The following is a 24,015-nucleotide window of genomic DNA, read 5'->3' on the forward strand; positions in this document are numbered from 1 at the left end:
TCAAAAGTTTTGTGCGTGCACAAAAGTTTTTTGACAACCTCGATATGCTAAAATGTATACCAGCATGCTTCAGTGTGCTCTTAACTTACACAAAACTTACCCATAACGTATTCCAGGTATGCAAGCGTTTCATACCATGGAAATTTAAAAACCTTTCATTTGCAATATAAATAGCATACCATAAGGGACTGGTCAGTTTCTTCAGCCTGGGGGGGTGGATTATTTTTTGCCGACGTCTCTGATTTATTAAAGTATAGCGCCCAAAGGGCGCTCCGAAAAATATGAAACATCCTGATATCTCTGATATATATCCTTGTATATTAAAATCATTCACCTGAAGGGCATACTGAAAAATGTCTGATATATTAAAGTAATGAGCTTGAAGAGCACACTGAAAAATATTGAACACACAGATATCTCTGATGTATGTATGCTTGATATGTTAAAGTTGGGCGTGCTGAAAAATATGACTGATTATTAAAGTTACGCGCCCAAAGGGCGCGCCGAAAAATACAACTGAATGATGAAATTTCTGGCTGACACTAGCATTTTAGGCAATGATGAGCCGGTTTCAAAATTCAAAAACACACTGACCCCCCCTATTGGGCATTTCAAAAACATGGTGACCCCCCTATCACCAAAGTCAAAAACAGGGGTGACCCCCCCATGAATCCACCGCCCCCCCCCCCCCAGGCTGAAGAAACTGACCAGTCCCTAACTATTACTTACAAAAATGAAGTCATGGGTCACATATAATACAATATGGTTGTAGCTGTGGAGAAAATTACCATTAAATTCACTCTGATCAGTGTTCTACAGAAAGTGATTAATTTACAGCATCAGTAATGATGCAATGGAGGCTTGATTATGCAATCTTCTACAAATGGAATAACTGTTTTTTGTTCTAAAGTTCCCTGAGGAATTTCTTTTTGAAGTTCATAAATTAAATTGCAAGATCATCATTGCTTTGTTCATTTTGTCTGTCAAAACTCTGGGAGAGAAAAGAGGACTGCTCTTATTGCTTGCAGTTTTGCTGATTTGAATATTTTGTATGATGGTTCATACATTTGTGATTCCTTTCTTGTTTCTTGTCTCTAGCATTACTCAGCTTGAAATCTATGTGCTTGGAACTTCTTACAAATTTACAAGATATTTAGAATTCCTGATGTTGCTTTGTCCTGGAACACCACAAATGAACTGTAATTCAACTATTTCTTTCGGTACTTTTTCATTCTGTTTATAGTTTGCTTGAATGTCTTCTTTATCGGTGATGTACTACCTGGCAAAAGTCTTCCTGGTTGATGTTTGAGCAACACACACAGTCTGACAGAGGGCGCCCTTGTGGAAATTGTGCATTATGAAATTTCCTCAGCAAGGTTGTGTAATGATACCATGAAGAATCAGTGTAATCTGACTGATGTACAGAGAAGACTAAATCCAAAGCTTTTCAATACTCCCAGTATAGACTCAGAAAAGACAAAGCAAACTTTCAAACTAAAGTAAGGCTGGACCTATGGCTCTTCTTTGATTTCACAATCTAAACCTGCATTGTGAATACATTTTGGCCTTGTGGGATGACGGAAATGATAAAATCAGATTTTGCCATAAAACATAGTATTCTGAGAATCAAAATTGTTAAACATTCAGACTGAATCATGATGAAAGATATAAGTTACTATTTTTGAAACACCTGACATCACTTCTTGGCCTTTTGGCCAGAGGTCCTTATATCTTTCTTCATGAATTTGACTTTGTTGTGTGTACCGGTGCTTTACTGTCTGTTCTGTGCTGTTTTGTGTCTATGTTTATAACTAGTGTATTACGAATTTTGACCTAGTGTTATGGAATACGGATGGTTATGATTGGGATTATTTTGCAATGTGATGTTGTTTTTCTCTTCAGTGGTGTGGCAAAATTATGGAATGCATTTTTGTAAATATGAATAGAATTTAATTATCTGTTCTCTCAATGTCCATTTTCCAAAATTTTGTTCGAAAAGTTTTGTTTCTAGCTGGGTGCTTTGCTCCATATTTGTAAGAATTTGTTGCCAGTTTGTCATACCAATTTGACTATGCCTTCAACACACAGAGAAATTTCTGTTTGGTTTTCAGAAACACCATAGGCTATTTTGTGAATGGAATCAGTGCCAAACAGGAAACAATACTTAAGTGACTTCATCAACTACACTACAACAATGGCAGACATGAATGCTGATCTCAAGACAGTTGGATGGGAGACAGCAGAAATTTTCAAATGATGTCTTGGTAGAAATTGCTGACTTCTTTCTGGCAAAGAGTGGTCCTGAGCAACACCGAAGATGCTGCCCATTATTTTCAACCAACAGATGAATGTTTCTGTATACTTGGTCATCAGTAAACAATGTTGTTGCACAAGTGGTGTTGCAGAGGATAAACTGAAATGTGAGTGAACGAACATGACTGGCAATGCTGGACGTCTTCACTGTCTGTGTAACAGCAATTATACTGTACAGCATCAGTTGACATGGTATTCAGTACTTTCGGCTTCTGAATGGCAAACTGTTTGTCAATTACAGGTTGGATAATTTTGATAACAGTACACCGCTGTAGGAAACTCAAATTCGCATGAAATTATAGAATTATAAAACTGAAAACAAAGCCAAATACAACTCACTGGCAATGATGCTGTGTCTTCATTCAGAAATATTATTGACAACATTTGTATGCATGCTGACAAAGAGAGATCTTGATTGGTCAATCTGGATGTACAAGGTTACTAAATATGGTGAAATTTATCAAACACTGCAATTGCCTGTAAGTCATAAATCCCTCATTAATAAATCTTTTATTTTGTGCAAAGCAAAGATAATATGTGATATTATTGAGTATGCATTGTCTGTATATTTACAGGTGCTGAGACAAGAACACATTTCTATTGGTACGTGAAGCCTGCAAAGATGTACATCAGAGAAAGAAGGAATGATGGGTAAATCAGACAAGAGGTATTCCAGGTAGTGATCCAACTACTTCAATAACATTGTCAATCTCTACCAAGTCATTGGAAAATGACCGTGAAATAACTACATGTGTTATAAACATTACATAATTTTCATTTCTTTCACTTGGTTTTCAAACTAAAACCTACTGCACCAAACTGTGAAGCAATTATGTCAACTTACTAACTACTTGACCGATTTTCCGACTTAGAAGTAGTTCAATAACCAAGCACGTTCTTACATGACCTCTTCAAACAACATGAGTTCTGATCAAATCTACACATAATAACATACACCTAAACAAAGAAAGACTAACAAATAACTTAAAACATAGGGCCAAAGTCCCTGAAGCTACTATAGACATGGATACAAAATTAAGTATTTCCTGACTGTATGAAATTATCTCACTAAGGTCATCCTAGGGACATGTAAACCAAATATTAAAGCAGTCTGACCAGCGGTTTTGAAAAAAACAAGCGACTCAACAGTTGACAGAGCTCTGCTGTGTTATATAGAGAATAACCTTTTGTGACACATGTATTGATGAAAAAGGTGGATATCTTTGATAGCTCATTTCAGGATGGCCTGACCAAAAACGGAGAAAAATTCCGTAAAAATACAGATTTGCATATTTCATCAGACTATATTAGTCTATAATAGCAAATAAACGAGAGTTAATTACATTCTAATTAAAGTAAACAAGACTTGCTCAAATCAAGATTTACGTCATAAAAAAACAGCATATCTGTCAGGTTATAAAGAATCTTGAGCTGGTTATCTTTTAATTATATATCAGTATTTTCATCCTATTAACCAAGCACATTTTAACTTTCAAATTAACATTGTAAGTAAGTTCTGTTGAATCAGTTGAGACTGTACGTACTCAGAGAAAGCACACTGAAGAGACAAATGTTTGAAACTTAAGAAGTTCAAGGTCATCAAAAGCATTATTAGGAATCATGTTACACTTTCATTGCACTGTTTACACAGATTGCATAATTGCTATAAATAGCACATGAGGAATCTTACAGCCCAGCTTTACCATAAAAACCCTATCACTTTGACCACTCTTTTAATTGACCACTCTATTTTTTTCCTCAAAAGTAATCTTATTTTATCCTTACCAAGTCAACCATAAATGGAAATTAGAACTTTCTCTATCTCTATTTATTTGACCACCCTATCATGACGAACTATTATGAGCAATTTCTTTTAGATAACATAAATGGTGGTTCAGAATATATCAAAGTTGGGATTCAGGAAAGTTGCCTTTACATGTTTTAATCCTCAATTCACTATGAACTGTCAAAAAAAGTTGAACTTTCTGATAATTCCACACTAAAATTATTTTGGCTTTGATGATTTCCTAATTAATTCAATTATTTAAAATCATATTAATTATTTTTTTCTGGGTGAATTGATAGGGTTTATACAGTACAAGAATTACATACAATGTAAGTCAAACTTTGACCAAAAATGACAAAAAAATTCCTTAAAAATACACATTTGCATATTTCATCACAATTTGAACAAATCTAAGTTGGGTTATCCCTAGGGACCTGTATACCAAATAACAAAGCTGTCTGACCAGCGGTTATAAAGAAGAAGATTTTTTACCAAAAACACCTTTTTTGGCATTAATTTGCCTATTTTCAACAATATCAAAAAATTAAAAAAAAAAGTTTCTCAAAATCATATTTTTCATCTACACAACAAATATCAAATCAGTAAGTACTGCGGTTCTCAAGATATTTGAGTGGACGGACGCCTCACAAACGGACATACATACATACATACATACATACATACATACATACATACATACATACATACATACATACATACATACAGACTGACAGACGGACGCCGGAAGGATACCCATCCCAATAGCTTCTATAGAATATAGTCTATAGAAGCTAAAAACATTAGGATTGTGTTTGGTGAGTAGAGTAACCACGCAGAGTGTCATGCAACATTTGGATGCTACAGTGGATCATGGGAGCCTACATGTACATGTATCTGGCAATTTGATCTGAAAGTCCAGATGCAGTTGGTACTACCGACATTACCAGTGCAAGTACAAATTACAGAGTGATATGGCATGTCTAGATTGGATTGTACACTAAGTCATAAATTGTAAATTACCAACTACACTGTAGTGTAATACAGTATATAAGAAACTAACCTCAAAGCGATATACCAGTGACGCATTGATCTTGGTTAAAGGTATACTGTCACCTGTTCCAATTTTGGCACAGTAACCATTGAAAGAGAAAATCTAACCAATCACAGATTTTAAGTGGGTGGCCGCTTTTTAAAAACAGCACCCTCACATGGGCACTTTGAATACCAAAGAACGCCCCTTTGTCCATATATGGGCATATTTAGATTACAGGTGACTGTATACCTTTGAGATTGTAAAATACTATCATAAGAAATTTCGATTGTATTGTACCGGTAGTGTACTCACAACTCATATACATAAACAATTTCACTTATTTTATATTGCAATAAATGTACATATATATTAATCTGTAAAAATTGTTTGCAGAGTGAAAATATTGACAGACTTGCAACGTCCACAGACTTGCAACATCCATGATTGCATCATATAACCAGATTACAGAAGACCAAGGAGGCAGAAACCTGACAATGAAAACATCAAAGTGGAAAGCACGAATTGATGACATGTTTTAGAAAAGTTGGATGGGTACAAGGTAGTTCCTCATTAAAGGTTTAATGTTCCGAGCACACTGCACATCAGCAGGGGAAGTGTGCTTAACCTCATGAATATACATGTACAAAAAATTTATGGCTGGAAAAGGATAATGAAATGTTCATAATGAGTGCAGACATGGTACAAAATCAGACCTTGTAAAAAACAATTTTTCTATGTGTAGATGCAAACCCCCTGTTTGCATGTTACCTGCATAGCTGTGTACACAACTATGAGGGGGTCTCCTAGTCATCTCAGATGAGAAATATTGGCAACATGCAGCTCCACCTTATTGGTGATACACAAAGGAAATGCAAGTGACAAGAAATGGTGAAATTCAGCCTCTCACTTTCTATCTTCACAACCACCCAACAAATATGGTGAGGACTTTGAATGTATTCAGATACTAACGAAAGACAGAAAAATTGAAAGAGTATTGACTACCATGTACTTCAGTATTTTAACCCTTTTCCTGCCGAGCGCCCTTGTCCGTTATTCTCCCAAGTCAGTAGAAAGAAAACCGCCCATAATATGTGCCTGCAAAAGATTGGCTCTCCTGCATGTTATCCTGCCAGCCATTTTGGCAGAAATCGCCCATTTTCAGGTAGTTTTAGCCGTACTTATACGTGTTAGACTTCGATAATTTCTACATGCCCATAGACAGGGGAAGGAGCTCAAGGGTTGCTGCAGAAAAAAATTGAGGTCACCGGCTTTGTTTGCCCCTGGGAGTGCGTCATTTTATTGCCGTTTCATGTTTATTTTTTCGGAAATAAACTCCTTCAGTATTACGCACGTCCGCTAGGCACAAACATCACCTCACTCGTCTGTTAGTCAGAGGCCCTGAGGGTCGTGCTAGGGGTGCAGAAGCACCGTCAAACCTGTCCTGTTTCCCCAGGGTAGGGGCAATTGAATACGTACCTCCAACGACTTGGCAGTGTAGCACAAAAACTACGTTTTTGCCGTTGTATTAACGACATGGCTGAGCCATTGAAGCACAGCTTTACGTAGTTTTGCCAGCTCAGTTGGGAGTTGGCTTACGAGTGTTACCGTTCATTACTGACTTAATCGAGTGGTCCTCAGTCAGGTACGGGTTTGTACCGACATGGCTTGGGCTGCAGCTAACCAGTGATAACCAGTCACTACCCCCAAGTCTTCAGTTCACTTTTGCGATGCACGGGTGCAACGCAATATGCTTCCATTGTTCTAGCCATCGACGTGTCCACATGCTGGCAGCCATATTGTACTGCTAGCTGGTTTGCATAACAAAAGCAGTCCCTGCTAAATGCAGACGTTATCCCCGTACATGTAGCATATTGACCTCATGTGCCCTTTTGAATTCTCTGTACGCAAACAGCGTACGTAGTTACCAATGCATCCGCAAGAGGATACGTTTGCCTGCAAACCAGAGCCAGTACTTCGGACGGTCGGTGGAATAAATAAAAAATCCAAAGCTACGTCCATTGAATGGCACGGCCAAGGCAGTGAAGGACGTTGCCTGGCTTGAACTTGCAGAGCTGAAGCCCAGCTTAGTACGTCGGACACCAGTTTGTAATGGTATTTCCGAGTCGTTCATATCCGTTCCATGGGAGGAACAAGTCGAGCCATCCCGTCAAAAATACGTTCTCATTTTCAGTCACGCACAACTGAATAAGTGACTTTCGTCTCGCACCATCGGCATATCTGCCAAGTCGCTTGCAAGAGGTAGCCTTCTAGATTAGCATTGCCGAGTTGGTCAAGTTCGGCAGCAATCTGTATAGTGCCAGGCAGCCAAGTGCGTCCAACTCCGCCAGAAAACGTCACCATGCTATCCTGCCAAGTCCGCTAAAAAGCGTTAAAAAAAAACCAGCCCCCCTCGGGTGTGGGGACTGGCGGACAGGTTTCTGCACCTTTCCCTGTCCTTGGACTCCCTGTGAACCATTTCGAGAGCAAACGCCGTTCCTCGCCCAAACCTGTCCTCGAACGACCCCTAGCGTGAGCAAGGGTTTGCTACACGTAGTTCCGTCGACTAGGCAGGAAAGGGGGTACCAAAAGGAGCCCGATTTCCACCGCCTTAGGAGGATAACGGCCGTGGCTGCTCAGCTTCTAGCTACACCGAATTTCATCGGATTTTCACCGACTTGGCAGGAAAGGGTTAGTACTTAAAGTTAAACAGCATACATTGTAGTTAAAGACACATTCAACTCAAGATGTAAATGTCACTTGTATTTTAATGATACATATGTTAACATGTCATTCTTCAGCTTTGCTTACCAAGTATTGTTTGCTCCATACTTCCACATTACTTAGGGAGATGTCAGCATGTATAATTAAATTTCTAAAACACTAGCTTTGTATGTGATCCATGTGTTCATATACTGAAGTTTTACTTTGTACTGGAAAAGATTCAATAGTTTCTATATCAGTTTCCAACTCACAACCTGCAGTAACCATTCACCTAGTGAAGAACTCAGCTACTAAAACCACTAAGCTAAAGAGTTTGCTCTATTATCACATGTTGTGTGTATGCCAGTTTAACTGTAGACCCCAGAGAAATGTTTTTCTGGGGTCAATGGTGTAGCAAGCTGAGGTATTTTGACTCAGTATTACTCTGGGTGATGCTTACACATAACATATTGAGAGAGTAATGCTGAGAAAGTTAAGCATCTTCTGAGACTTAGGTCTGGCTGTTGAAATCATAACAGATAAATGCTAGTGATTTCAGCAAAACGAGTAACATGTACGCCAAAGAGAAATGAGTTGCAACAGCGGCTGAATGCCATGTATGTGTCAAGTTTATATTTCACCATCAAGTTGGTTAAACACAACATGTCCTGTATGGTGTATTTTAACAAAAAATTGAACACTTAAAGGCCCCTGAAAACATAGACTGTAAACATGATTTTACAGACTACAGATCAAACAAAGACCTTAAGAATGTGTCTTTGTTTGTTTTTGTCAGAGTTCTGATTGTACTGACAGTCACATTGAACATGGAATGTGTACCTTAGGTGACAAAACTACAAAATGTTTTTTCACAGAGAGACATTGTAAGTGAATCATAGACCCTAGAAAGAGAGGGACTGGCATCCTTGGACCGTTATTGTTTCCTTTGCACTTAAAGGCCACGAATAAATTGCAATGGAAATTCAGGTCTGGTATATTTTCAGCTGGTAAAGTAGTTTGTGTGCAATGGAAATTCAGAAACAGTTTCTCACCTCCATTAAGTGTTCAGATGCAGTTCTCAATGGAGGAGGTGGATGACAAGACTTTCTAGCAGTGCAATCCACAGCCTCATCACTCTCTCTCCCTTCATCATCATCATCATGATCGTCGCTGTCGTCATCATCGTCTTCATCATCATCATCACTTTCGTCACTGCAGCTACTACTATCATCATCATCATCACTTTCCTCACTACAGCTACTATCACTGTCACTGTCATCGTCATCATCATCACTGGCGCCATCCATAGCAGTATCACTAGCAGCATCATGTGATTGAAAAATTATGTTTGAAAAATTATTAGTACATCAATTTTACCATACACAATGTGCAACTCATTTAAAGACTCAACACAGCTTGGACTTTTATATGAGCTCTACTCTATTGTTAGGCTCTAAGAAACAAGCTGTTATTAAAAGTTACAATATGCTAATGCAAATGTGTGTAGATACTCACCTCATCGGTTGATTCTTATTGGCTTCAGATATTATGACATCTACAGGATTAATATCAGATTTCGAAAGTTGATCATGAGAAGAAGATGGGTCCTGTTCAGATTTTAAAGGACTTCTAAGAGGACTGATTGATATTGATGTTTCCTGTCCAGAGATAACATTTATTGTGGATATAGTTGTTACAGCATCATTCGTAGCAGGTTTCTGATGATCACTCACAACACTTTCAGTTGATTCTACAACAGCATTCTTCTCCACTGTTTCCTGTTGGATCACATTTTGGTCTTCACTGACAGGGTGTGAGGTGCTCTGAGTCTCTGTCCATTCAATTATCTCATCTTGCTGACTGGGACTTTGTGTCAGTCCCAGTATCGCACACTGAGGATTTTCAGTGCATGTATCATCTTCTTTGTTCACATCAGGGCTTGCTGAGATATTTTCAGTTTCTGGCAGAGCGCTTTGCACATCAGTAGCACACATTTCTGTGTCATTGTCAGGGACATTGTTAACATTATCAACGCTGACATTATGAGTAGCAGTAAGAGATGTTATGAAATCATTACTTTCTTCGACTTTGATATTCTGAGTAGCATTCGGAGATGTTATACAATCATTACTTTCTTCCACTTTGGTATCCGGAGTAGCTGTCAGAGATGTTATGCAATCATTACTTTCATGATGAAGTCTCTCAAAGATTATTTCCTGAGACTGACTTGACGTACTGGATGTATCAATAATTTTACAAATATGTTCATTCATGTTAACTTGTTTGGCGTCATCCTCACCATCACATTCTACTTCTTCATCACTACTGTAACTTACGAGAGTTATTCCAGACATTTTGGAAATCAAGTCTACTTTTTCAAAGGTCTTTCAAAATGACTTCCAACACAGCTTTACACGGAGATAATATTCACTTGAGTGGTTCCACTTGGGATCTTCCCTGCAACAAAACCATTATCATATTTGTAACAGAATCCTTTGTGGTACACTTTTAGAAAAAAGCCCTTCATCAGTACATTTTACACCTGCTACATGGTACTCACATCAAATACAAAAATAGCCTTGTTTGAAATTGTTCTGGAAAAATAACTGAAACTAGACAGACATCATGCTTTCACTGAATTGACATTTTGAAAATAACTTGACACTGAGAAATATTTTTAACACAGTTGTACATGTATGTTACAAATAAAAATCTTTGAACTATAAACAGTCTTTAAGTACATGTAATATCAAATCTGAAAAAGACACAAACTGAAGAAACATATGCTGACAGTCCCCTTACTCCAAAGAGCCAGTTAAAGAGCCAGTAACCATGACATGAGATGATTTTATTTATTATTTTATTTGTGATTTTAATGTCAACTATTGTTTCCCATTCTTCTCCCCAAAGCATACTTAGATTTTTTCAGTGTTTTAGGGGTTCTCTAAGAGAGTATTGTTAACAACATAGATATATCATACAGTACATGCCTGTCTGAAGGTAGTATGGATGTACCAATGATTTGGAGCGAGACTCCGATAAGGCATATTATACCATTCAAAACCCGAGTGTGTGTGATTTTTCTTAACCACTGGAAAGGTTTGCCGTGATCACCTTTTTTATTTTACAAAATGTTTATTTATTATTCTTGTTAATTAGATGACATCAAAGAGGCATTCAAAACATAAAATTTGCTTGATCAACCTACATAAGAACCTTTTATTATGCATGTTTAGTTTCATTGCATCGACTCATTTCACCTGTCATCAAGGCACAGCACAGGAAAAATTCCATACATTGATTGAAATGTGTGCTCTGGGTTCCAACAGTCGTGTCAAAGAGTTCAAGAAAAAGATTGATTGACTTTCACACAACTAAAAATCGCATCATGACAGATACAATAGATCATTGCTTGTGTAAGCTGAGTTACAAGGGCATATTTTGGTCTAGATGTTTAAACTGCTACTTTCAAAACTCTGTGTACCTAGATTATATCAAGTTTTATTGACCATGGATAAATTTCTCACCCGAGCAATTTGCAGTAATTTCTTTCAGACAAAATATGGGTATGTCAAAGTACCGTAAACCTTATTACATAGACGTCTGTGCTGTAAGTTTATTTTCTTCTTGAATTTTATTGCAATAGCAAAACAGCTAGATGTGTTGTGTCAAAAGAATACTTTGCACTTTCACCACTAAATTGAAAAATAAGTAAAATACAATGGCAATAGATGAAATTCGTTACTTTCTACCAAGTGCAGAATTACCCCTTTTCCTGCCAGACAGTAATAACTGTATTACTTCCCATCAGCCAAGTCAGTAAAAAGCGGTATTGAGCCAAAACATGACGTATTTTCACCCGCTTGGCTTGGTATGTTATAGCATCTTTTGTCCAAAAAAATTCAAGTTTACAGTATTATGTTTTCAACAGCCTTCAAATGTACAGTATTATGTTAAAATACATCATATGGAATACGTTGTGTTTCATTAATTTTAATCATCTTGACCTGGTGGTGAAATATGGACTTGGCAGGAAAGAATTACATCAGATTATCCTGTAACAATCAATTTCATTGATGCAGTTATACTTGTTTTATGCTGCGATTTCACTGCTTGGAGGCTTTGGAAAGAGCATACATAAGTAATTGGTTTATTTAACCGATTTGGAAAGGCAGAACTTTACATGTACATAACACATGAACTCGAGAGGGAGAAAATAACAAAGTAGAGGGTAAATGGGGAGTCAGGAAATAGCTTACAGCTAGTCTAGCCCATTGACACCATAACACAAACAACCACAGGCAATCTGTGGTTTCTAATTAGTTTTCCACCAGTTGAGTTGTAACTACAGGAAAATATTAACCCTTGAGCGTATGTACAACGTACCCAAAAATATTAGCATACATTTATGTTTTATGTCTGCATGCATTGAGAGCAATTAGTGACCAAAGAACATTAAAATGTGTTTAATATGTACTACTTAGCTTATTGACAGACACTCCATTTTAAGTTGATAATGACAGATGAACTGTTTCCAGTCATCCGCTTTGTCTCCTGAAGCACTGCCCCTTCTTGGGGGATGATGCTTGAATATTACTCGTAATTCTTTCATTCCCTTTCCCTTTTAAATATCATTCTTCTGAAACATCAGGTTTGAAATCCTGAAGTTGAATTCAGGCTGGGGTTGAAAACCCAATATGTTCATAGCAGTAGCTCATTACAATTGTCCTGTACCATGCTGTATGACGCGACCCCAAAGCAATACCCCCTAACTTCCTCAACACAAAAACTTTATATCATCATAGGTGAAGCCTTACTAAGGAATTCCGACAGTTGGCACTTGAATACAGTGAAAATGGCGTATAACACCATAGTAAATAAAAATTTATTTCTCGTAAAAGTAACAGTACAATACATTTATCATCTTTTCATCATGACATGTTACAAAAATAATCTTTAACTTTTAGAGGCAGATTGAAGTGTGGGGAGATTCCGTTGATTAACCCTTTTCCTGCCGAGCGCCCCTGTCCGTTATCCTGCCAAGTCGGTCAAAACCGGCCCCCTTTTCCGTGTCTACAGAAGATAGGCTCTCCTGCACGCTTTCCTGCCAGGCATTTGGCGGGAAAATACCGCATTTTCGGGGTACGATTACCGACCATATACGTGTTAGACTTCAAAAATTTTTGCATGCCCGTATAGAGGGGCAACCGCTGATGAGGTTGTGTCCAGAAAATGACGAGGTCACGGGCGTTGTTTGCCCCAGGGGACGTGCACTTTTATGCCCTTTTCTAGCTTACTTTCGCGGAAGTAAAGCTCGTTCGCCGGCACGCACGGCCACACCGGGGAAACGTCACCTCTCTCGTGGGTTAGTAGAAGACCCAGGGGTTAGTGCTATGGGTGCGGCAGCACCCTCAAACCTGTCCTGTTTTCCCCTGGGTTGTGTCACTTGGCCACGTACTTTGAACGACTTGGAAGAGTCGCACAGTGCAGTCTGCTTTGACGTAGTGTCAACGACATAGTTCCGCCATTGAAGGAAGGCGTGTACGTAGTTTGGCCAGTTCAGTGAACACTTAGCTCGTTAGTGTTACCGTTCCTAACACGTTAGTTGTGCAGTTGTTACTAAGGTGCAGTTTTGTACCACCTTAGCTCTGGACAGTGCAACTGCTCTATGCACTACCCCAACGACAGATGGTTGGTACAACGTCTACGTCGCACGAGCACAGCCTCCGTTGGGCTGTGCCCCTCCCACGTGATACAACGCACGTTCATCCATTACTATAGCGTCCTTACGGATCTGCCAAAAACGAAAGTGGGGGTAAAAACAAAACAAACGAAATATGCGATCATAGATAGTATTTTATTCGGGAATAATTTACATTATGCCGAACAATAAATCTCGGAGTCTGTCTCGACGTCCGAGTGCATGGTCCGTGTTTCAAAAATTACAATCGGGGTGGCAGATCCGTGTTTCAAAAATTATAATGGGGGGAATTGTACAAATAAGCCGTCTAAACAAAACAAACGAAAATATGCGATCCATAGATAGTATTTTATTCGGGAATAATTTACATTATGCCGAATAATAAATCTCAGAGTCTGTCTCGACGTCCGAGTGCATGGTCCGTGTTACAAAGATTACAATCGGGGGATTGTACAAAATAATCTGTGTTTCAATTACAATCAGCGGGATCGTAAAGCCACAAACAACGGCACAACCGTGCTCAAAATGTGATCATGGTCCGTGTTAAGAATACAGTCAAGCCACTGTTAGGCGAAGCTGTCCCCTGTCCGTTATTTACGTCGGGTTCTCTTGCTGATGGGTGTCGTCGGGGCTGTGTGAGTAGAGGTCTGCACGCCAATGCTCCTCTTACCTCGTAGCATCATGCGATGATGAAAAGCCGCAAAACACTCGCCCTCGTGAAGATGAACCCCGCACAGACTACATCCTTTGGACGTCTCAGACAGTCGTCCGCTCGCAGTGGTCTTACCCTCTCTGCTGCATACTTTACAGCATTTCTGCCGCGCCCCTCCAAACGGCTGACAACGTGCATCGGCTGATTTTGTGGATTGATGTACGAGGCAAGAGAAACGGTGGCCTCGACCTCTCTCACACTGGGCTGCGATCGCCCACAATAACCGCCAATGAGTTGTTTCCCGACACGCAGATGAAACATCTTATGGGTCAGCTTACTATCAGGGTGTACATGCTTGAAGCATATATATGCATTTACCAGGGCAACATCAATCAGGTAACATGCCAGATATGTCCACCATCTGTGGTTCTTGCGCCCAGTGTGAAAGTACTTGCGCTTCTGGTTGGCTCGGTCGACACCTTCCATGTACCGGCGATAATTATACAGCGACAGAGGCACTTGTCGCTGCTCGCTCCCTCCCCCACTGGCACGCACTCCAAGGGTGGATAGACCGTATTCAAGATCAGCACCTGAGCGTTACTATCCTGATAAGCAGTGATGTTAAGACGAGAGTCCGTTCTGGTCGTGGCTTTCATATCCCCAACAGACAGAGGAAGGCGCTTCCTCTTACCCGGCGGAATTAATTGAGGGGGCATGGTGCGACGATTACGGCGGTTAAAACTCCCGACCATGTAGATCCCGGTCTCCATCAGCTCTCTAGCAGTAACGACCGTGCTAACAGGCTATCACAAAATAGGCTGTGATTATATCCACAGAATGGCTGGACCAGCTCCATCGTAATTCTTTTCACCACACCTCGCTCCTGCCGTCTCCCATCAGTCCGATCCCGATATTTCACACCTAGGTACGGTGCAAAGTTAGCGATGTATGCAGTGGTGGAGTCGCACAGCTGCCATATCTTGAAACCGTCTCGATCAGGCTTATGCGGTAATCTCTGCTTAAATTTAGAACGGCCCTTAAATCGCACCATGCCCTCGTCGATGGAGATCTCTCTACCCATCTTATAATTATTTACGCACCGGTCAACTATGAGCTCCATCCATGGATTGATTTTATACAGGGGATCCTCCTGACACCGTCGTCGGCGGCGTGCCTCATCAGGATCACGACGTGGATCGTTCTCTGGGTCTGCCAGATGAAAGTATTGCATAAGCTGCTGAAAGCGACTGCGGGTAATCACAGTAGAAATACCCTGGTTTCTCAGAAAGGGATCGCTAGACCAATAATCCTCCACTGATGATTTACGGTCGATACCCATACAGACTAAGACGCCAATGAACGCCTGCACCTCTCGGTAGTCAGCGTTACGCCAGTATTTATCTATTTTCCTAGCGATATATCGCTGGTGGAATTTGGCGTATTTATTAGTCTCGTCCTTGGCCAATCTGATCAGTGTAGCTGGAATAAACTTAAAAAAGTAATCGAGCTCACGGGAGTGGCTGGGCAAGGTGAAGTCGGTCCTCTCTCATGGTCAAAATCGGTCTCCTCAAATATATTAGCATCGGTAGTCTCTGACATACGCCAGACAGGAGGGTGTCATCCTCCGCCAACACAGCAGCAACGTCATCATCGTCGTCAGAGCTTGCCTCACCTACATACTGCCTGTCATAAAAGTCATCGTCCTCTGCCGCATCCTCGTCAACCTCCGAGTCGGACTCAGCGGTGATATCACCGTCGTCTGGGCGTCTGGGCCTGAACTCGCCCGTAGCGGCATCAAGGATCATATCTGGCTCAAAATCAGGTGGGCTATCCTGATAACGAACCCTCCGCACTATCTTTTTCGGCGGGGACATCGCAGCACACGAAACTATGGCAGGAGCGGGCTGGGCAGCCTCTGCTGATGACGAGGACTCAAGCTCTTTCGCACTGGGCACAGGAACCTCTCCTGACGCAGGATGAGGGCTCATAGTAGCAACAGTGAAGTATCTCTCCCGGAGCAGCCGGGTGAGAACCACTGGCAACCGGTGACCCGTCATCATCCTCATCGGCAGAACGATCGGTCTTACGTTTACGCTTACCACTGGGTTTTTCAGCCGGAGATAGCTTCGCCTTACGGGAGCGTTTCTTGCCCGACTTCTTAGAACGTTTACTAGGGACATCACAACGATCGCTACCACTACCGCCCGGAGACTCTGCATCTTTGAGCTTCAGTCGTCTGCTCGCCTTCAGAAAACTTTTGCGGTCCGTCAAGCTCATGTCTGGAACAGTGTCGACAGACTAGCAGGTCCCTCCCTTTTAAAGCCACAGGGAAACAAAGCCCTGGACATGATTGGACGCAGGGGTGTTTATATATGCATCCACCTGTTATTATAAGGACCTACGGCAATCAGTCCACCAACCGGCGCTGACATTCCTACCCGTCATGTAAATTGCCTGTCCGCACCATTTGATATGCTAATAATACTCATTTGCGATGCAAATCCCTCGAGCACTTAGCATAACATAGTCAATGTCATTAGCATCTCAACTTGACATTCCGTCCAGCTGGGTACATGGCATGCGCACCTGCCACCCAAGGACGTTGGCCCAAGCCCATGTTTAGTACGGGTGGGAAACCGTATCTTTAACCTCATGTCCCTTCTAAGTACGCCTGCGCAGGGCGTATTGTCATCCAAGTTGGTGACAAGCCAACCCGACAGATCGCCCATTAAGCAGTAATGGACTGGCCGTCTCGTTCTTGTACGGCAACGAACAGTGCTTCAGCGGCTTGTTTAGGTCATAACCGTCGCCTGCCGAGCGGCTTACCCAACTAAGGCGGTCAAAGATGAAGGATGCCAAAATTGTCAACAGCTGTCTCGGCCTCGTCCGTTGGGCAAACATGGCTCCTTCAAATAACGTGGCCAGCACGTCTACGTCATCAGCGGTGATGACGACCCGTCATTGACGCCCGAGTGCGTAAAACTCGGAATATACCGACAGGTACCTCTACCTGAGTCGGTCATACTACGGTATAAACCAAACACAGGTCTGCCAACTCCCGTTAGACTCGGCCGTTAGCCGAACTTCACAGGGACAACATAGGCGTAACAAGTCGGTGAACAACGGTTCACGCACCTAACCGCAGCCGCCAAGTCGGTGAACAATGGTATCAAATTTTGAGGCCATGTTCCTGAATGGCAAGGCTGAGGCGGTGTGTTTCGTTGCACGGCTTGAACGTCTAGAGCCAAGTGCAGCCGACAACGTCCGACATCTGAGTGGGTAGTCTTTTCGAGAAGGTAACAAGTCGGTTAAAAGCGGTGGTTACCCTTCACAAATGTCGCTCAAGTCCGTTCGGATCAGTTCCATGTCAGGGACTAATCAAGCCGAGTCCGTCAAATCCGTCCGCACTTCCCGTCAATCAGGACCAAGTCCGTGATTTTCGTCTCGCACCATTGGCAAAAAATTGCACCGCCAGCTGAGGCGGTCTTAGGCGGTTGCCTTAGAGAAAGCCGAGTCCGTCAAATCCGTCCGCACTTCCCGTCAATCAGGACCAAGTCCGTGATTTTCGTCTCGCACCATTGGCAAAAAATTGCACCGCCAGCTGAGGCGGTCTTAGGCGGTTGCCTTACAGATTAGCGTTGCCGAGACGGTCAATTTCGGCCGCAATCTATGTAGTGCCTCAGAGCCAAGTTAACCCAAACTCCGCTAGAATACGTCAACGTGCTAACCTGCCAAGTACGCTACTCGTCCCCCCCAAAAAAACCAGTCCCCCACCGGGTGGGGGACTGGCTGGGTAGCTTCCGCACCTTTCCCTGTCGTTGGACTCTCTGTGAACCCATTTCGAGAGCAAACGCCGTTCCTCGCCCAAAACCTGTCCTCGAACGACCCCTAGCGCGAGCAAGGGTTTGCTACACGTAGTTCCGTCGACTAGGCAGGAAAGGGGGTACCAAAAAGTAGCCCGATTTCCACCGCCTTGGCAGGATAACGGCCGTGGCTGCTCAGATTCTAGCTACACCGAATTTCAAGCGGATTTTCACCGACTTGGCAGGAAAGGGTTAATTCAAGTATAATTTCACCAAACTGTCATTTCTTTATCAAGGCCGATTTTATTAACAGTTTGATTTGAACAAGTGCAAGAACACTCAAGAAGCTTGGAAATTGTGTCTCAGTTCACTTTGCTTTTTGGTGATGTTCGCTATCATGTCATACCTGTCCACGTTTTTATGTGATTGTGAGTATAGTCAATAAAATATTGTCAATTCTTGTATATCTTTTTTACTTCTACAATTTTCTATTTCAAAACACATTGAATGTTGCTCAATGAATTTGCGTAAACTACCGTACACTAGTTTTGCTAATAGACTGCTTGGTTTAGCTAAGAAATATTGAAATTTTCTAGCTAAGTTTGCTGGAAGATTTTGGATACCAAAACGGTGTCTCAGACCATTGGTGGTTTGTACACTGATGTTTAAGTTGCACAAATAAACATGTTGGTGCAGTACATGGTTTTGGCAGTTGTAATTGAAAGCAGAATGATGCAAAAACCGCCAATTACCCAGTTCATGGTGTACAGCTGCAGCATAATGCCATGCAGATTTACTGCTGCCAAGTCAACTTTGTACAGTTTGTCCATCTTTTCTGTACATAATTTATGATGATTAGAAGTCAATTTTCGGTGGCACAGCAAGAGCCTAGCTTCCATTGAGTATTATACATGTACATGTAAAGTTACTGTATGGAGGTATACATGAACCTCACTCCTTGATCAGGTCATGGAGATCCTACAACGATGGTCATGGTTACACTTTGCTGCAGTTTCATAGCTCCACAACTCCCCTTAAAGATTTTTTTTGTGCTGAGGGGGGTGTCTTCAAGGGGAGATGCAGGGGTACGAAACTGCAGCAAGGTTATACTGAATGCTGACCTTCTTCTTGACAGTAGTGTCACATATTAGCCATGTCAAACACCCAAAAAATTGTTGTGCCAAGTGAAGTTCACGTAAAAAGTCCTAACTTTGGGGGCATATTTCTCTTAAATAAATGTTTTTTTCACTCATGATACTTCATTTTGATTGTCATAAACTTCTTCTTTCATTTGTCAAGAAAAAAAATCAAAACAGTAAAACTAATAAAAAGTTATACAAACTTGAAATTTGGGTTTCGTTCTGTTGCGCGGATCGCCAGAAAAGGGTGATTTTGCAACCCCTATCTTAAATGGAACATTCCACTGAAACGTATGGGCCGATTTCAGTGTATGACCCCTTGTTGGAAACGCAAGATAATTTAATGCACCAGAGCCTCAATGTTGAGATATTCACAGGCTGTCATCCTTGGAAATTGAAAGAAGAACTTTGATCGAAAATCTCAACCTCAAGACAGAAAAATTTCGGATGAGCGGCTATCTGATAGCCTTTGTTTGCTATGTTGGCTATCGACATATATAGCTGCAATAATTGTAGTCCGTATTGTGTATATTCGTGTAACAACAAAGTATTTACTCGTAGTTTTGGAAAGTTTGAAACCACCGTGATTCAGAATTTACTTCAGAGGATGCTTTAAAAATGGGACTTGTAAATTTGTGCAACGAATGGAAAATATGGCTTTTTTGTTAACAAATGCTAATAAACATCAGGTGGCAGCTTGCAGTATGCAAAATGAACGAACTTTGATGGAAACTTTTGACAGCAAAATTGGGGGTAACTGACTTTTTGATGATAAAATCTAGTTCATAATTAGTAAGATTGTTTCATGAAAATTTGACAAGCGATTTCGATGAAAATTGATTGACAAGTGCGTTGAGTCAATTAGAAGCTCAAGCGTGACCAAAATTATGTCTGAGCAAGGCCAGGTGTGTGTACTGCATATATAGACAGTGTATATATTTGCGTAATAGTTTTGGAAAGTTTTAAACCACTGCATTTCAGAATTTACTTCAGAAGATGCTTTGGGACTGGTAAACTTTCCTGAAGTGAACAAAATATTAGTTTTTTTATGTTAACAAATGCAAACAAAAATTTGGTGGTAGAATGCATACATTGCACACCATGAGTGCTTTTTATGGGCTATTCTGGCACCAATGATTGTAGAACTTTACCCATTTAGCGGACATATTGCTAATTACGGAAACTAGCAATGATTAAATATTTTTGAAATGTAACAATTTGCATAAATTAGCATACCTAATAGACTGATCAGGGAAGCTACATAAGTTATGGTCAGACATCATTTTGGATGATTTCATTGAATTCAACATGTTTGAAAACCTAAAAATTTAAAATTCTATGTCTCTATGTGGAAGAATAATTAAGATATTTAATTTTTTGCATATTTAATGAGGTGGACTTGGTTTTTCTGTGAAATCACTGTTTTTACAGTCCATGAATTTAGATAATTTTCAAATTTTGACCACATATAATTTGTAGTGGAATAAGTTTCTTCAGAGTAAATGGCCATGATTGGTTTCAAAAGGAATATTGCAACAGGTTTTAAGGTAGCTAAATACCAAATCGTTCATTTTTCTGTCAAATTTTCAAAATTCTCTGAGAATACGCCTTGAAGTAAGACCCAGAATTGAGATGTGTCGCCAGTTCAAGATAAGGAATGGTTTCCGTGAAATTCACGATTTTTAAACTCAAAACAAATGCATGAGGCTTTCCCGGTAAATCGGGGAGCTTTTGTAAACATTGTGGACACATTTGCATGGCTATTTGCATAATCCCCCTTGAGTGACACAACCGTGCGTGGCACTAGCTAATTTACATAATGACGTGCTGTGACTTCTCCAAACACCAGGATTACTTCCGTCTGTAAACAATAAACCGTAATTAAATATTTGTCGAAGCCTAGTCCAATAAAAAAGTATTCGTACAGTTCCAGACATAGTCTACACCAGACAGCAAGTCATTTTTCTCAGTGTGGTCGAGACATCGTGTCAACGACGATTTCTCAGCAGTGCGACGTTTTATCACTCTTTGCTTAGGGTTGGTCAGAGCCTGCACACGCCGCTTTACGGTGGTTGACTCTTTTTCGCAATGTTAGATAAACCACCGTCCCTTCACAGGAGGGACGGTGGATAAACAATTACAACGTTCATTCTAGGATTTAAAAACAACGGGCCACTGTGGGCCCCAATTCCTGTCCCAAGGGGCCATTTTAGAAAATCGGGGGCCATCATCATCACACAGGTAAAAACCTTGAATTTTCTGCAGAAAATACTGTAGTCTATAAGTCAAGAAAAGGGGAATACTGGAGATCGGGTGCCCCGTAACCAACAAAGCCTACTGTAAAGTTGTCCCCTGTACGTAACAACAGCAAACCGTTTTGTTTGATTCAATTATTTACATAACTTATGTGATTAATTATTGATATGTCGGACTTGAACAACTGTACAAATTGCTAAGGACTGTGATTTTGACTGTGGAACGATCATGATCAAAGCTTAGCGCACCGGTAGGATTTCTCCGAGAGTGGCCCTTGATTTGCACGCATCGACAATTACTCATACACTGATACAGCACGAGAGTGTAACCCGTACGACCTAAATAAAGTGATCGATACATCAACTTTTAAACATAACTCGTATGTATTAGCAAATTTACGATCATTGGTTCTGGCCAAAGGGTTTTACACAGCGGTGTTGTTCTATGCAAAGACCTGGCTACTCTGGAAAACGAGATGTGTCCGACCTACATGTAAAATGTGTTGCTCTTCAAAACGATCATGGATGATTTCCTTGCAGTGTTCAACGTTTCGTTTGTATGGACGGTAGACGTTGCAAACGCTTCAATTTAAGTGACTGCCCGATCATCCTGGGTTCATCAACTATACCGGCGTTAAAAATCCGAGTGTCGAGTAGCTTTCCACCATTACGCAGCGGCCAGTGCCGTTGTTTTATATTCATCGGCCATGCCACATGCACCGTTGCCCCTACATCAGTCCTTTCTACCGAGCTTCCTATGTACCACCATATATGCTGTAGTGGGTAATTGCAAAGGTCGATGGGTAACTGAATCGTTTTACATGTCACACTATGACTGAGGTAATGACCTTCGGGGAGCTACGCGAATGTATGAACTATGCTCCTGCATAACTCTGCGTGATCGACCCATTCATAGAATGTTGCGCCCTTAGTGGCGCATCAAACGTAGAAATGAGGGCCATTCGAGATTTTATTGCGCAATGGCGCGTCCTAGAATTAACTCTGCAATTAGTGCGATAGTACACTATCAAGTCTACGGTTCTGCAATGTCTGGGGAACGCAAACAAGCTTATCTACATATGAATTTAGGACACGCCCGCTATCAGTAATGACTGCTGACGTAATTGTTTTTCCCACTGAAGCCATTTGCTGTGGCGATGTGTCGACACGCAAGGCTCCAAAAATTGGTAGTTTTCCGCGATTTATTTTATTTTCCTGGGACTTTTTCTCTGAACAACTGTCATTCCCGGCCGACATCATCACTAGGTAACAAAGTATGCCCGTGTTGAGGCTCGTGCACGTTTAATTATCAAATGCCGTAGCGTAGAAGTATCAAAACATGTTTTTTGCGTTTTTCTCGAATTCAATGTGTGAATGAAGTACCCTTCTTTGGCACCTCGTCAATTCGCGCTCACAAATACTAGCTGCTTGAAATTCACACTGTCCATTGGAAACATAATGAACTCAAAATCCGTGTCTGGGATTTTCTTTATATGCCTTTGTTTTTTTTTAATGCGCTCTTAAAGGTGTTAGATGAAGGTGCTTTTCAAGGAATTTTAATTATCACGCCATATAATTTGAATGGAGCCTCCGAGAAAAAATCGCAGACATGGTTTTGAAGGATATTGTCAAGGCTTGTCAATGAAGAAATTCCAACCGGAAATCTTGCAGCGTGTTCGCATAAGGCGGGAAAAACCGGTTTTTGGAAGGTTCAGCAAAACGCTTGTCACATGACTCTTATGCAAATAATGACCGTGTACTGTGCTTGGTCGGATAGCTCTATATCAGGGCTTTCAGAAAATGTATACTTTATTGGGGTTTGGGACGTGTTCAATTGAGAAAAAAATAAAAATCTGAAAGTGTCTAAAAGGTGTTTAGCTACCTTAAGCTCTCATGAAAGTTATTGATGGTTTATTTCTGATATATTGACATCAAAACTTCATTAAAATTTAAAATGTTAAAAACTTTAAATGAATGGCAGAAAAATACGAAAATTTATTAATTTAAAAATCTGTATCTCTGTAACTACTCATCCGATCTTGATCATTCAAGGCTCGTAAGATCTTTAGATTGAAGTACATTCCAATTTTCTCTTCCCAAATGGCCTGACATGGCTACAGATATGATCATATCCTAGAAACAAAAACCTTTTCCGCAATAATTCTGCGATCATCATGCCTCTATATAAAACATTATGCCAGCGGCATACATATATGAATCTTGGTAGTGTATAGCGTAACACTGTGTAATACAGTACCAAGGTGTATCAGCAACTTCCCCATGAAGGAACAATTAATTCTTCCTGTCCCTCCCACTCCATCACTACACTCTGTTCCTGTAAAAGATGGTTAAATCATAATCTAACATCAATTTTTGAGATTTTGCCATTTACATTGAATTGCAACCATAATGGAACAGCAAAGCGGGCCATGGCATGGCAGTTAGGGGAGAACCATTTGATTTTTTTTTGGGGGGGGGGGTATGGAGGAAATGGGTATGGGAGCAAATTTTTTTTCCCTGTCATTGTGACAGCAATCTTTCTTTTCTACTGTCAGAGCTGCATCAATTTTTTTTTTCAAAATGGATTAGCAGTGCAATTTTTTTTTTATTTGTCATCAAGTTTGTAATGCGTT

General features: G+C 40.7%; 1 protein-coding gene across 4 annotated transcripts in view; it reads right to left on the reverse strand.

Annotated features, from left to right (window-relative positions):
• LOC139122468 (H/ACA ribonucleoprotein complex non-core subunit NAF1-like) overlaps positions 1-24,015 on the reverse strand; it is a 70,475-nt gene that overhangs the window by 44,143 nt on the left and 2,317 nt on the right. For all 4 annotated transcript variants that reach the window (XM_070687864.1, XM_070687862.1, XM_070687861.1 and 1 more), the window contains exons 2-3: positions 9,348-10,289; positions 8,885-9,149 (exon numbers count right to left, since the gene is read on the reverse strand). In XM_070687864.1, the coding sequence (XP_070543965.1) occupies positions 8,885-9,149; positions 9,348-10,186 (1,104 nt within the window). In that variant the 5' untranslated portion in view covers positions 10,187-10,289. The remainder of the gene's footprint in view (positions 1-8,884; positions 9,150-9,347; positions 10,290-24,015) is intronic.

Source organism: Ptychodera flava, chromosome 22 (genome assembly GCF_041260155.1).
Source record: "Ptychodera flava strain L36383 chromosome 22, AS_Pfla_20210202, whole genome shotgun sequence".
Lineage (NCBI taxonomy): Eukaryota > Metazoa > Hemichordata > Enteropneusta > Ptychoderidae > Ptychodera > Ptychodera flava.